The sequence below is a fragment of the Aythya fuligula genome, chromosome 5 (genome assembly GCF_009819795.1).
Source record: "Aythya fuligula isolate bAytFul2 chromosome 5, bAytFul2.pri, whole genome shotgun sequence".
NCBI lineage: Eukaryota > Metazoa > Chordata > Aves > Anseriformes > Anatidae > Aythya > Aythya fuligula.
The window spans coordinates 8724443-8739490 of NC_045563.1; the positions used below are offsets into that span (position 1 = coordinate 8724443).

Here is a 15048-nt window from a genome sequence, read left to right on the forward strand (position 1 = left end):
ATGTCTGGACTGGCGTAGCAGACATTTTAAAAAACATTATTGTAAATTGACTGATGATACAGTTTCATACTGTAATTATCAGTCCATTACGGATGTCTCATGTCTCAGGGTATTGATTGGAGTGTATGACTGCTTTACAGTTTTGCAGCTTAATTTATATTCCCATATAACCAAACAACCTTTGCAAAAGCCAGGGTGAAAAAAAAAATAAATCTTTTTATTTGCTGACAACAGCATGAGACAGAAACACTTTCAAAAGTGAGTTTTGTTCAAAGTGAAAGTATGTTTATGGCTCAGGACTAGGATATATAGTCCCATATGCAAAAAAAACATTACCGATGATGACAACTTTTGATTACTCATCAATTCCTAAATGAGTGTGATTTCGCACTATGTGAAACATGATTAATACTAAAAGTACAAAAACAAATTAGCTTTAAGACTCCATAGCAAAGAAATATATACATTTTATACAGCAGATAAAATGTATTTTTGTCATTTTCGTTCATTCAACAACAAGGTCTCGCAAGGATTATCCCAACTCCTTTTGGTGTCTTTTGCAAAACTGACAGTTAAAATAATTTTTTGTTATTTTGTCAAGAAAGTTCCATGAAGAGATGAAATTCATTAATAATTCAAGTTGTCAAAGAAGATATACTTAAGTTGCATGTAGTGACTTGTCTCTTTTTTATGGATGGTGAAAAATACTAAAATTTCATTATTTGACATGATTTTCTTAAGTCTGTACGGTAGCTTTTTTTTTTTTTTTTTTTTTTTTTTTTTTTTTTTTTAAATACAGCTACTCCTTTACTTAACTAAGATTCTCCTAAAAATGAGTGTTTTACGATCTGAAGAATTATTGTGGTAAATGTTGATGCAAGACCAACTTGTCAACAAGAAAATATATAGCTAGGGGCAACTTTCCACTGCAGGGAAAACATGCAGTAATTTCAACTGTCATCTTTTTAGGGAAGAATAATTGAAGATACAGGTGATTACATGACTTCTTGCAAAAACAGAATTAAAAAGAAATTGTATCCACATGTCTGCTCTATTTGGAAGTCCCCTAGGAGCATGTGAGAAGTGGCAAGTAAGTACTGCAGTAGTAAAGTGTTACGAGAAGGGAACCGTGCATCGTAATTCTCATGTGCCCCTGACAGACAAGTCTTGGAGATCAAGAAAATGTAATTTTGGTCTCCGGTTGTGCAAATTTCCAAAACAAGACTCTAAGGAAGAGTAGGTTATCTTGTTTGAAGAAACACCAAAAGAGTTTAACACTCAGAGGAGAAAAGCAGTGCTTACAACAAATTCACTTCTGTGTGTTTGAGAGAAATGTGAGATGAGTACCAGGTGGATTTATTTATTTATTTATTTACTGTGGGTTGACTGAAGTTTAGGATTAAATTTTTGAATGGATATGTTTTTAATTGAAGCCCAGTAATGTGGTTTGCTTCTGTGCCTCTGCTTGCTTTGAAAGGTATGGAGAGAAAGCACCTTTTGTTGTTAATCAGGCTTCTTGTGGCAAAACAGAATAATGGTTAACTTAAAACTCAGACAAATTTTCAATAATGTGTTTTCAAACAAAAATTTCTATGTGGGATCATGGCTTTTTTTTTTTTAATTTTGAGTAAGTCTAGGATTAGTTACTAGTTCATAGAGGCTTCAAAGGAGGTGGTAAAACTAACAAGGCACTCTTCTTCCTCATTTTCCTGTGGGAGTGTGACATAGCATGATTGTTCTGCCGTTCAGCTTCAGAATAGCTAATTAAACTGGATTTTGCTGTATGTTTAGAAAACTATTTTTTACAAGTGCGCAGGTGAAAGAGCACAAGAAATCGTGTACTGTACTGACATCCAGTAATCCAGATAAGGCAGACAGACATTTTTTAAGTACCTTAGACACAGAGTCAATTAATCACAGACATAAATCCATAGGAAAACAGTCTTCATTAGTTCCTGTGTTCCTGGAACTGTTGTCTTGACTAGCTGCCTGGTGCTAAGGTAAGTAGAAGCAGCAGACCCCCAGTAGTCCTTTCGGATGAGTTATATAGAGACCCTGGGTGTGGTTTTTCTGGTTCATGCGAAATTCGCTGCAAAAGCAAAAACGCTGTGTGTGAGGATGGTATCCTGGCGTGCGATGGTGACTGCGAGTCAGACTGAAAGACCGTGTTTTAATCATAAAAAATTCATATTGCTGGGTGTCCTGTTTGCCTCTAGGTTAGTTTAAAGCAAAATGGGAGAGCATTTAGGACTGTTAGAACATGTGGGAGAGCATTAAGGACTGGTAGAACGTGGTATCTCTTGAGGAAGTAAGGGTTTTCTCAAGCAAGCTCTGCAATTTGAGGCAAAAGCTCCGGTTTCTGGGAGCCCGTGAGGCAGCACCGTGCTCTGGCTCGGGGCACAAATTGTGTGGGATGGAGCAGTCCCCGAGCTGGGTTCCAGTTCTCTTGCGTGAATCCTCCTGTTGACATTTCACACAAGTGGAAAAAGTGACAGAAACCTCTGCCAGCAACCGCTGTCGCTTCTGTGAAGGTTGGGGGCTGTAAACCCAGAGCGCGGCAGCGGGCACTGGACCGAGGCCATGTCAGCCTCCTCAGGGCGCCTACGAGACCGACCTTCCCCAAAAACCACAGCTGGAGCCGGCACGACTGCCCATTTCTGGTGAAAAAAACCCGAAATGGGTGACAAAACTGACCCCACAGGGCCAAGAGCTTCAGGGGAGCGGGGGCAGCAGGGCACGAAGGGGGGGGGGGGGGTGAAGAAAAAGGGGTAAAAGTGCGCATTTCGGGGAGCGTTTCGCAATGTTTGCCCTCGTGTTATCGCTGGGCAGAGACGTGCGCGCCTCGCTTGCCAGCCGCGCGGGCAGCGGGAGGTGTGGGAGCGCTGCTTTGGGGTTAAATCGGGCGGCTTTGGGACAAGGCGCTGTGAGGCGGAGGGGGGGGGGAGGGGGGGTCTGTCCTGTCCCGGGCCGCGCCGTGAGGGAGGGGCCGCGGCCCGGAGGGGAGGGGGGGGAGACGGGGTGGACTCAGTGGCGCCCGCCTTCTGATTGGGCGACGCCTCGCGCTGTCCCCGCCCACCCCCGCTCTCCTCCCTTTCCCATTGGGCGGCGGCGCGGGGCCAGCCGCAGCCCTTCCCCTCCTTCCTCGCGGACCAGTCAGAAAATGGTTGCCGGGCAGATTGTGAGGGCCGCCGGCCAATGGGAGCGCGGCCAGCTGGCGGCGTGCGCGGCCCCCTCACCCCCCCCCCCTCATTCCCCACCCCGCCGCCGCTGTGGTGCCTTGGGCGGGCGGGCGGAGGGAGAGAGGGAGGGAGGGGACGGCAGGGGCGGAGGCTGCCGGGGCCCGGCGGGGGTGGCGCCCGCCTCCGCCTCCCGGAGCCCCAGCCCCGCCGCAGGGAGCCCGGCCGGCTGCCTTGGCACGGCGCGGAGCGGCTCGCAGGTGAGGCGGCGGCGCCCTGAGGGGGGCAACGGCTGAAAAAAAGGGGGGGGGGGGGCGCTGAGGGGAGCCCCTGAGGGGAGCGGGACCGTTAGGGAGGGGGGGGGGGGGGGGGGGGGGGGTGGGGGATGTGGGGGTGAAGAGGGGGTGGGGGGGGGCTGGAAGTTGTTAGCGCGGTTATAATTAGCGCCGGGGGGCAGGGAGGGGGAGGAGCGCAACTTTTCGCCGCCCGGGATGGCCGCGGGGACCTGAGGGCGGGGGGGGTGCAGGAAGGGCCGGCCCCGAGCCTGGCGGCACGGCCGGGCCGGGCCCTGCATGGGGTGAGGGGGGGGGGGCACCGCTCGGCACGGCCCTGCCCGGGGTGGGGGGGGCACCTAACTTTGAGGGGACCCCACCGGAATTATGAGGGGGGAGCTGAACTCTCGGTGCCCGCCGCCCGGAGCCCGTCCTGCCCGCTTTAGGCCCCGGGTGCCCCGTTGGGAAGTGCCCCGAAAATAAAGGCAGGGGGCTCGGCTCGCTGAAGGGACCCCAAGACAGGTAGCTGAGGAGCGCGAGGGAAGGCGGAGGACGAAAATGAAAGGGGAAAAAAATTACCTGCTGCGTGTATTATTCATAGTGATTTACAGCTACCGTGTGTCTTGTATAAGTTTTTTTTTTTTTTTTTATAACAGATTGTAAAATCTAAATCTAATAACCTTACCTCTGTGCTCCTTGCTGTCACTCGTTCCCCTATGAAAAAAAAGTAGGGGAAAAATCACAACCCCCACAGTTAATTCTGAACAATTTCTGTGCATTATATAATGAACGAGTCAAATTTGATAACTCTTTGGACTCCACCTTCTTCTAGTAAAAGGTCAGACTTTTAAAATACAGGGGACGGCATTCATTTTTATATCAAAGACTTTTGGACTTTTTCTTAACTAAGGTACTGGAGTCAAAAACTTTTAAATGTTCTGATGCACTTGTTGGCTTTTTTTTTTTTTTTTGAGAGTTCTTTAATGCTCAAAAGATTTCACACTTGAAAACGAAAGGACAAATGTTTTAAGTGCAGAGAAAATGCAGTCACTGAGTGTTCTCCTCCCCCCTGTGACTTAGCAAGTACACTTTAATAAACCTCAGTATTGACCTTTTAAGCTCTTGCTGTTTCAAGCCAAAAAAGATAATGAATTTTCATTTCTCTGTTTTTTTTTTTTTCCTTATTTTTTTTAACCACATATAATATGGTTATGATAGGAAAGAAGCCAGTTTTTGAGAGGAGGAATGGGCTACTGCTGTATTTATTACCGTGGGTTAGATTTAGCACTGTTAGGTCAGGGGCATCTTGCTGCTGTTTTACTGCATCTTTTCAGCTCCAAGAATCTGTAAACGGAGGAGCCCTTTGGTAGCACCAAGCAATGAGTCGCTGTGTAAAATGAACTGTATTCATTTACTGCTCCATCTGCCTAAATACAAGACTGGCTTTCACTGAAGAGTTGTAAAATAACATGAATTCTTGTTTCTTAAATGCAGTCTTTCACAATCATCCGGCTAACTATTGATCTTTGCTCTTGTGGTAACTTTGTAAAGTGATTGGAGCACTGCAGCTGGGGGGTGGGTCTCTGTGTGTACCTGTCTTACGCTGCACGCACACAAACGTGTCAGATGCAATACAGACAGAGGGCTGCTAGCCTGCATAAGGGCTTTTATCCTTGGAACTGAGGAACGTAGATTCTCCAGGTAGAGGTGAGACCTCAAGGGCATGGATTGTACAGTTCCTTCTGTGTACTTCTAGCCTCCTTCATAGTTTACTGTCACTTCACCCTTTTTATGTGTCCCACAGTTTCCAGTGCCTTGGTCTAATCCATGATTTAATCTGTGTACTCTGTTGGCAAATTGCAAATGCTGCTTTATCAGGGTTTTGATGAAAATGATGATATGCTGAATATAGCTTGCAATTAAAGAGTATCCTGCAGTTATCTTCTTGTAGGGGTTTTGTGGGTGATGAAAATGAGGAAATCTGGGGAATTTCATAACAACTGAACTCCTTTTACAGTCTGTAAACATTAGGGGCTAATTCTGAAATGTACTTATTTATAGTTCGTGGTATAGGCTCTCCTGATTCATGATTTCGTAAACTATTACAAATTCCAGTAGTGTTCAGGAACCTGAAGGGGTGTCAGTGCAAGTTTTCACTCCAAAGCCTAACATTTGGAGGATCAGCATTCTCTTCTGTAGTATTAATTTATGAACACATTTCATGCGCTCATAGGTGAAACTACGAGGTCCTCTTACTTCAGTTCATTAATGAACTTCAGTTTTTCATATTTCAGTTTGACTGCTTTAGTGGGATTTAGCAGAAATAATTTTTAAAGTTGTACTGAATTGTTTGTTCAATAATTCTGATTTTAAAAAAAATCATAGTAATGAAATATTCATTTTTTTTCTTTGTTTTTCTCCTTAAGTCACATCCTCCTACCTCTGTGGATGGCTTGGACTTGTGCATAGTTCAAGACTCTTGGATGACCACACTTTATGCAAAATCTGGAATCTTCCTGCCTGGACTCCTTTCAATTTTCTGAGGGTAACTACTTGTGTACTGTTATTGAATCATATCTTACGTGGATAACCCATGTTCTGATAATCAGCTGTAGATGTTATTTTTGTGGGTTGGAATGATAAACTGAATAATAATGTTTAAAATTGCGGTATATAATCTGAAGTGAAGTGCTTTAGGCTTGTTGAATAGTATAAGCTCTTTGGTTTGAATATTCTGAATTTGAATTTTTAATTTGTTTTTTCCTTTATAATGAGACAGTGCTATAACGTAACAAAAATTAGTAAAAATGATCTTAATAAAGATCATTGCATTGGATCCTTGTTAACAAAGGCCCCAATCTTATAGTGAGGCCCACTGTGCAGCTGTTGAAGCTGATGCAGTTTTTCTACCACGTGCCCGTGGACTTTGCACAGTATTACAGGCTTCTTGTGAGAGAAGGCACTTTGGATACTGGAGAAAGGTTGCTGTAGGCAGCTCTGTTAGGGAAAATGGAAGTGATTTCTGAGCTGGCTATTCAAAGTTACGTGAATATCCCATACAGAGAGCTAAAGATTAATGTTTTTGTTTATTTGTTTGTTTGTTTTTCTATCAGGAAAAGGTATTTTTTTTGGTTTCGTTTACTGTTAATGGTCTGATCTTGTATTTCTAAGTATGGGCATGCAAATTTGACATTGTTAATAAGCTATGACTTTTGTTCTTAATGGACCTTTATTTAGGTCACCGTAACCCTAAAATATATGCCAGTATTAATTAGGTGAATGCATTCAGTATCTCTCTATTTGAAGTAAATAGAGAATTGTTCAGTTGATTAGAACAAACTCTGAAGAGGTTTGTCATCACATTTATAGTTCTCTTCAGTAAGATATTGCTTAGGTGGAACCATGCTTGTTTGGATTCCTGTAGGTACTCATTTAATTATGATCTTGTTTTATTTGGGAAGTTTTCAGATTTGGTAACTCTTGATCAGGTGGTAGCTTTGCTACCTGTTATTGATCCTTGGATTAAATGATTCCAGACCATTCTTTCTGCTTAAAAAAAAAAAAAAAAAGAATTAGAAAAAAATATATCAGTTTCCTGAAAAATACCTGCTAAACACACACGTATTAAAAACATACATTTGTGAGCTTTGTTGGTGTGGAACTACAGTCACAAGTGGAGAGGAGTGACACTGTTTCTGTGTTTGTGTAAGTATGAAAATTTTTCTCTGCCTAACACTGATACTGCCTCAGTACATTTATACATCAGCCTCTAGTGACAGATATCAGCTGCTAAGAATATGTTTCATTTACTGTTGTAAATGGCCCAGAGCCACTTGTTTTTAACTCGTGGAAAGTACACATCGTAACAGAGGAGCTTCTTGTCCAGAGTGAAATGTTGTGACCTGAAACTAAGATAGTCATGGTAGTTTATAAAGCAATTCTCTTACCAGTGCTGTGTGAAAAAAACGAGAGTAAGGAACTTAGAAACATGACCTTTAAATGCAGGAATTTTCAAAATTAATTAGACATGATACAAATAGCTGGGGGGGGCGGTTCCATCTAACTTCTAAATCAAGGTAAAACTCACTCAGAAGTGCTTGGTAAACAGTATTTCAGTCCCTGAAATATTGTTGTATGATACATATTTGTTCACTTCTTCCAAAAATAGTGAAGTGACAGTGGGAAGGTTATGAATTCCAGGCTGTAATGCTGGCCTTGGCTTACTCTTCCTCTCATTTCTTTCCTGTTCTAAATGAATACTCTTCCGCATATTTTTATTTGCAAAATGTGGGAAGGGATGTTAGGTGCATCCATAGGTATGTTTTCTATTTTTGTTGGTGGTAGTTTTCTTACTCTTTTTAAAGTCTGAACAGTAGCATGTCTTGGTTCTGTGTTCTAGCTGCTTTAGCAGTAACAGAAAGACCTAGGTGTGTTACAGGTTGGGATTTTGTGACCAGAAGTTGACATTAGCTCTCCCTTCTCTGAGCAGCTCTTTTCTGGTTGTTTCTAACTCCTGTGGAGACGTGGTTACATAGGAGCTTAGGTATGGGAGTAAGCTGGTAGGACTGCACTCCTCCCCATATGTACATTTTTAGCCACCTCCAGCAGTTACTCATCTTGGCTAAAATGGGGCAGGGCGGGGAGGGGGAGACTTAAATACATCTTTGTGGATTTAAAAATGTATTCTGGTCCAGGTTACTTTTTCCTTTCATGTGTTTTAAAGGTGTTTTCCTTCCCTTCCTTCCTCTTGATTTCTGCTCACAGCCAAGGAGTGGTGGTGTGGGGATCTCCAACGTTTGCTGAGGACACCAGATCAGATAGGCTGTTCTGTGTAGTCTGACGGCTTACAGGGTTACGTAAGTCATGTTTAAGCGATCAGTGTTAAGTCCGGATGGGAGGAAAGGATTTATGCTGTGTCTGTTAACTGTACCTTTAGCCTCACCTTTCTTCTGGGCAGCTTCTGATACAGGCAGTACTAGTCAAGACCCATCCCACCACTTAATTAAAGCTTAATGAAGTTGTCACCTATGCTAAAACCTATGGGGGATAGGGGAAGGATACCATTAAAACCAGTCTCCAGCATCTGTTGAATAATTCTGAGAAATATCCATTAGCTGTGGGGATGTTTGTCTTCCTTCACGTTCCCTGCAGATAGATGCGTGCTTGTGAAATGTGTCCATGGAAGAGAGGAGAGCAGCAAATCAGGTTATCAATCAGCTTCAGTCAGTCACTAACATGAGCCTCTGATCCGAGGAGACTTCTAGCAGGCTTTACTGTTAGTTATTTTCCATGGTTATGAGCCAAAGGAGACTCTGAAAGAGAATTACCTAAATTACAATAACAAGGAGTCTCTAATTTTGATGTGAATACAAGTTAGCAGAGCTCCCTTACTGAAAACTGGACAGACAGCTTTCACTCCTGGGGTGCTTGCGCCTATTCAAATCTAACACTTGCATCTCGTGAGGAACAGTCGTTTATCACCCAAGACAATTTTAGACTGAAAAATGCAATGCTGTCTGTATGACAAGAAATAGCAAATATGAATTTAATAACTTTGGAAGAGAAGCCAGAAGGGACCGCTATTGATGAAATAATTTTGACCTCCCGCCTAGTGCAGGCCAAGTACTCTGTTGGTGATCTTGCCACTTAAACAGTCTTTAATGGAAAATGAGTAATTCTTGTGTAGTTAGCTGGAGTGCTTGTTTTATGCCTGAAAAGTATGTGTTTAGACAACTTTAACTGTGCCAGTCATGTTTTATATGCTCATGGTTTTTGAAGCTTTTCTGTGCTAAAAATGAAAAGCTCTGTGCAGTTCCAGATTCTAAATGTTGTTTAACTTGTTCTTAAAATGTTTTTGGAAGGTGAGGAAGAAGAAATTTAGTAGTTTGCCCAAGTAGAAGTAATTAAGAGTTTTCACGTGCTGTGTTCTTCTTTGTGACTGTTTCCAGCTGCACTTCCTAACCATGTGTCAGTGGCAGCTGCACTGCACTATCAGACCCCGTGACAGATGGAGCTGTGTTTTTCCTCTGAAATGGTGGCACGAGTCCTGTATTGTCCACAACACGTCGCAATGTGAATTTTTCTTGGTAGGCTGGAATGTTTCTTCTGAGTAGCTGCAAGCTCTGACCAGGCCTGTTTGTTTGGTATTCCGTGCGGATCTGCCAGCCAGTGACGTGCCTCTTCCCTCCAAGTTTTTTCCAGCTCGGGTACAGTGTAGGATTACAGAGCATGGAGGCTTCTTCTCATCTTAGCAGGGAGGAGTTTCTATGAAATGGACTCCATGGAACTGGAAGTAAATGAGGAACGTGCTGTCAGGGGCAGAATTTTATGTATAGACTCCTTCATAGTTCATTGACATAAGTCGAGAGTTTGGCACTTCTAAATGTTGAATTCACTTTGCTTCATTTTCCACAGAATAACTTAAAATAAAAAAGCATTTTGCTATAAATGGCCCGTGGCTCAGTTTGCGTTACTACAATGAGAGAAGATGAGAAAAATCAGAAAAAGTTTCTGAGATCTTACATTCCTTATTGTTTTAGTTTTTTAATTATTTTTTTTTTTCCATGACAAAAGATTCTAAAAATATGGTCGTTTAACTTTTTCTTAATGGTCAAGGAAAGAATTACAATTTGCCTCATTTATTGTTGAACAGCTACACATAGACTTCACATTAGAACTTGGCATAAAGTTTAATTTTTGTTCAGTTTATTTTCTTACAAATTACAGAGTTATCAGATTGGCGTGTGCCAAAATCCTGTCATCAGATGCAATGTTCTGAGATCTCAGTAGGTTCCTAGAATTGGACAGGAGTAAGGAAAGTGTGATTTCTAGGTGCCCTCTTTGTACTTTACCGTGCCGAACTTGTGCTTCTTGAAGTAGGCTGTGTGGTTCTGGTAGGACTGACAGCTGCACCCAGCAAGCAGCAATATGCATCGACATGGAAACGTAGTTTTTGTTGTGTGGATTCAGTTGTTTTTACTAGTAATAAAAGTTGAAACGAGGGGAACACTGCATAATTAATTAATGTGATTGATATGTCACAAAGTAGCACTGCCAAAAGAGAGTATTTGACTGGATTAGGAGTTCTGGTTTTGGGGTTTGTGTTTTAACACACAATGCTACAAAAGGGCAAATTGCTTATTTGTATGTAAGTATGAGGTAGTTTAAGAATATGACCCTGTCAGAAATTCTTATGCTAAAAAGTAAAGCAAAAGGCCTGATAAAATGTAGATTAGCTGGTAACAAAGGGGCTTTGTATCTTTTGTAGGTCAGCAGCTGAGTGTGTTTGACAAGAACTGAAATTTAATGTCTCCTGTAGCAACCATGACACTAGTCATTTTCAAGCCCACTGTACCAGTGGTACTCCAGTTTTATTAGCTCTTTTCAAATTTTTATGTAACCTCTGAAATCACCTCCCTCCTGGAGGGGAGACTTGAAGTTAGGAGAAAGTCATAGTAAACAGGCAGAATTTATGAAACGTAAAATAGGAACATGTTTGTAAAACACCTTCTCAGACATCTGGGGAATCTGTTAACTAGAAACAGTTGAAGTTGGAGCAAATAAAGTTTCTTGAATTTAATTTTTATAGTTCAGGATACTGTGACACTCAAACTTTGTTACGTATTTCTAGAATGCTCAAGGACAATTTTTTATGAGGGAAATTTGAGGAAGGGAAAAGGTGTCTGTGTATATAAGCGTTAAATATTTAGTCTAATTAGACTACTGTATGACTTTAAAAGTTAAACATTTGATTTTAAGTTGTTCTTGTGAAATTATATATCCTCGCTTATGCAAGTTTGCTTGCTCTTAAGCTTGTGTACAGGAAGTAAAGACCACATTTTTGATATGTTAGAAATTAACTATTCATATAATTCAAACAGATAAGTCTAGTTTTCCCTGTGTGTACAATATAGTGTAAATATATACTTTACAATGTATTAAAAGCAGTAAAGTGGCAAAAACAAGTCTTCTGAATATATAAAATGACAGAATTAGTCTTCTGTGTCTGGTCTTCATTTACTTGCCTTATGAGCATGAACTTTGGTCTGTGTTAGTGGAGAGAAAAGGAAAACAGCTAATATGGGAAGGATGGTGCACAGAGAGCACGTAACTGTTTTGATGTGTGGTTTTATTCTCTATTCATACAGAGTCTGGGCATGCCTTAGGTAGCACGGCATTTAAGTGCTACTTAAAATGGAGAATTAATAATTTTCTGGATTTTTTTTCCAATTATTTGCAGACACTATTTATTTCCATGATACGTCACGAGTTAGTATATTTAGTAACAGTCTTATTGCAAAGGCCTGTATAACTTGTAGTTTTCCTTAGATTGTGTCTGACGTTACCAGTTGCTGGCAGCATTGTTGATAGTTTTGATGGGGATACCTGGTGCACGCACACACACGCAGCCCCCCCAGAGTCCTTCCAATTATTGTATTTGGTGCTGATCTTGTTCTGAGTCCTCAGCGCTGCCTGGCTCTGTTGGTTCTAGGTGGGGTGCTGAGATGGGGTGGGAGGGAGGATCACCGACATGAAGAGGCAGCCACATTCAGAAAACTTTTTTTATTTTATTTATTTATATATATATATTTTTTAAGAGATTCAGCTGCTGCTGTGGAGGTTCAGCAGAAAACTTTGGAGTAAAGCACACTTTCAAACTTACAAAATGTAAACTTACATTTTGAACTTCAAAAGTTTGCAACTTCGGCAGAATTGTTCCTCCAGAGGAGCTGAGTTCTCCACCAGCCTAGTCCAGGCAGATGAATGTAGCCATGGAGCCCTGCAGTGCTTCCTGCAAATCTGGAGAAATCCCAAAAGTAAAAGAAGCTTTATCCTGCTGCCATCTCCTTGTCCCCAAAAGTCTGGCAGCTGGCAGCTGCAGCAATCAGCTGAGCTGTTGCTGGCAGTGTGCAGTGCTCACATGAAAAGGAAGTTGGGAGGCCCTCTGCAGCATGCAGTGTCTGGATCGCTGTGTATGAAGGATCTGCCCTAAATCTGCCACGGGGTGTCTAATTTATGATTGCTTAATTTTTGTTAATTGTGTGGGAGTGAGGTCTCTGTTCCATGGGAACATGATGTGTATAATCAAGATTTTGCCAGTGTTCCCTGCTCATGGTATACTTCTTTTCCTTGTGTGCACAAGTGGTTGCTTAGTGTGCGTTGTCCCTACTAAATAAAACACTTTGTATTTCAATGCTGGGTAGTTGTCATTCAAGCATGTATTTTGCTTGGATCACCTGTATTTTAGGTGTGCATGCCCACAATTAGTTTTGGTGTCACTGTTACAGACCTGCCTGTATTTCAGTGCAAAAGCACATAGAGCAGGTGGGAACCAACAAAGTTCTACTTCTTTTCTGTATCTATTTAGCAGTATTGGTTGCTTCTAAAATTCTGTTTAATAACCTCCTGCTGGATGTTCTTAGAGTTAAGTCAGTAGCAGGTTGTGAACCAGTAGCCATGAGCAGTGATGATAATCCTTGGAGTTTGCAGCCCAGCCAGGTTTACTCTCAGCCATGAATTGGGCAGAAGGATCCCCTAAGAGGCCCTGTTACTGGTCTTGCTGTGTGGTTTTACTGTAGTAGAACAATTTTAGGTCACCCAAGAAGTGAATTCTATAAAAGAGACACTGAGCAAGACATTAAGAATACCTTAATGAGATTAAAAATGGGCATTAAAACTAGTTTTACGTTCTAAGCTACTGTGCCTAGTAACAAATGAATGTTAAATTAAAAATGTTTAAATATAAGCATCTATTTCATTTCATATGGACATAAGACTTTCATCACTAATGAATTTTGTATTCCATATAATTTAAATGGGTAAGGTTAAAAAACACAGTTAACCTAGCATATTTTTAATTAAGTATGTTCATATCCTCATAGCAGAGTTAAAAGTAAACCTTCAAAAGCAGTCTAAGAACTTCTAAATACTGTTTTTTAGACAGCAGTTACTGTGTTTGTTATGTTTTCTCTTGAAGAAAATCCTGTCAAGCAATAGAGTTGGAAAGTGCACCTTCTCAATGAGAGTGTTACGTAGGATTTTACTGTCTTTCAGTGCTCTATGGCATTAGAATCTAAGTCAACCAATAAATTGTACTCTGTGGACTTTTGAAAGTGCCTGTTGAGATCTTGCAGAAGTCTTGCCCAAGGTTAATTCAGAGTGTTTCTCTTTCAGGTTCATGTTGGGGAGAGGTCTAAAACGCAAGCTGAGTGACTATGAGGAGAACATGGCTGGTCTCTCTAGTGCCTTCGATTCCAGTCGAAATCTGCCATATCCGCTTAAGAGGCAGCTGGTGCTTAACATGTGCCTCACCAAGTTACAGACGTACAAAATGCTGGTGGAACCGAACTTGCACCGCTCTGTCCTCATAGCCAACACCGTGCGGCAAATTCAAGAGGAAATGAGACAAGAGAGTAATCAGCAGCCAGTTAATGTCTGCGCTGGCATTACTCCTAGTACTCACAGCTACACAGGGATGGAGTCATCTGGGATTTCCCTGCAGTTGCCTTCAGGTATTAGTCAGCAAGAGTCTAACTGTTGTGACTTGCGGTCTGCAGAAGACCAGATAGAAAATAGCCTGCTGATAGTTTCAGACGATGATATGTCGTCTGCTATTTCATCAATTCTGAAGGATTTAGACTTTGTAGAAGACATAAGCCCACCTACTTGTCTGGTTCCTACTGGAGATGACCAGCCAAAGTTTCCAGAAAATGCCGGTCTAAAGCTAGAAGATGATAGACAGGATTTGAAGGGAGCCGAATGTGTGTTTGGTTCCTTTGAGATTTCGAATTCAACTAGCTACTTGAAGGATTTGGCAATAGATGACATTTTTGAAGATATTGACACTTCAATGTATGATTCAGACTTCTGTTGCCCTCCGCTAACGCCACCCAGACCACCACCTCTTGCTACAGAAGAACCATTGAAAACCTTCCCATCGTGTAATTCTTCTTCAGCAAACAACATTCAAATATGCAGAACAGATCTGAGTGAGCTGGACCACATCATGGAAATTCTCGTTGGATCCTGATACTTGTTTTACCCAAAGATACTTTTTGACTGCCACTTTCATTTGGTTTCAGGATAAAAGCCACTGGAAAAGTTGTAAAGAATTATTTAAAACACAAAGTAAAAAATAATCTGTCCATAGTGGGGTTCTCTAAATAATTCCAAAACTTATAAACCAGAAAAGTGGCAGTCCTTTTCTTTTTCTTTTTTCTTTCTTTTTTTTTTTTTTTTTTAAAGAAATATTTATTTATCAGAACTGTGCAATCATCTTTTTCCTTCCAGGGTGTATGTGGAACTATAGGCACATACCCTTATCACCCCTCATGCCTCTTTCAATAAACTTTTTTATGTGCAATTTTTAATTTGTCAGAAGAATTTACATGCAAAACAAATTTCATATGAAATGATCTTTTACAAAGCCTCCACTTTATTTTTAATATCAGAGTCTATGCCAGGTTGGCATATGTCAAGTTGCATAGTTGGATTGCCTGGATGCAGACACATTACTAGAGATGGGTATATTTTAAAAATGAGACACGCTTTGCTTTCTTTTCGTCGGAAAAGCAGATCAAGACACTTGTCAACAAAGTCTC

At 41.5% G+C, this 15048-nt stretch overlaps 1 protein-coding gene across 2 annotated transcripts; it reads left to right on the top strand.

Annotated features, from left to right (window-relative positions):
* Positions 1-1042: 1042 nt before the first annotated feature.
* Positions 1043-14639, top strand: LOC116490348 (SERTA domain-containing protein 2-like). 2 transcript variants are annotated; one of them, XM_032189454.1, is made up of 3 exons: positions 1043-1090; positions 5875-5993; positions 13622-14639. In XM_032189454.1, exon 3 carries the CDS (start codon positions 13626-13628, stop codon positions 14475-14477), a length of 852 nt encoding a protein of 283 aa, XP_032045345.1. In that variant the 5' UTR covers positions 1043-1090; positions 5875-5993; positions 13622-13625; the 3' UTR covers positions 14478-14639. The 2 variants fall into 2 exon arrangements, with proteins under 2 accessions (XP_032045345.1, XP_032045344.1); XM_032189453.1 differs by lacking the exon at positions 1043-1090 and adding an exon at positions 3375-3436.
* Positions 14640-15048: the final 409 nt, after the last annotated feature.

Coding starts and splice junctions, on each gene's coding strand:
- LOC116490348 (XM_032189454.1), top strand. CDS start 13,626: ATGTTGGGGAGAGGTCTAAAACGCAAGCTGAGTGACTATGAGGAGAAC.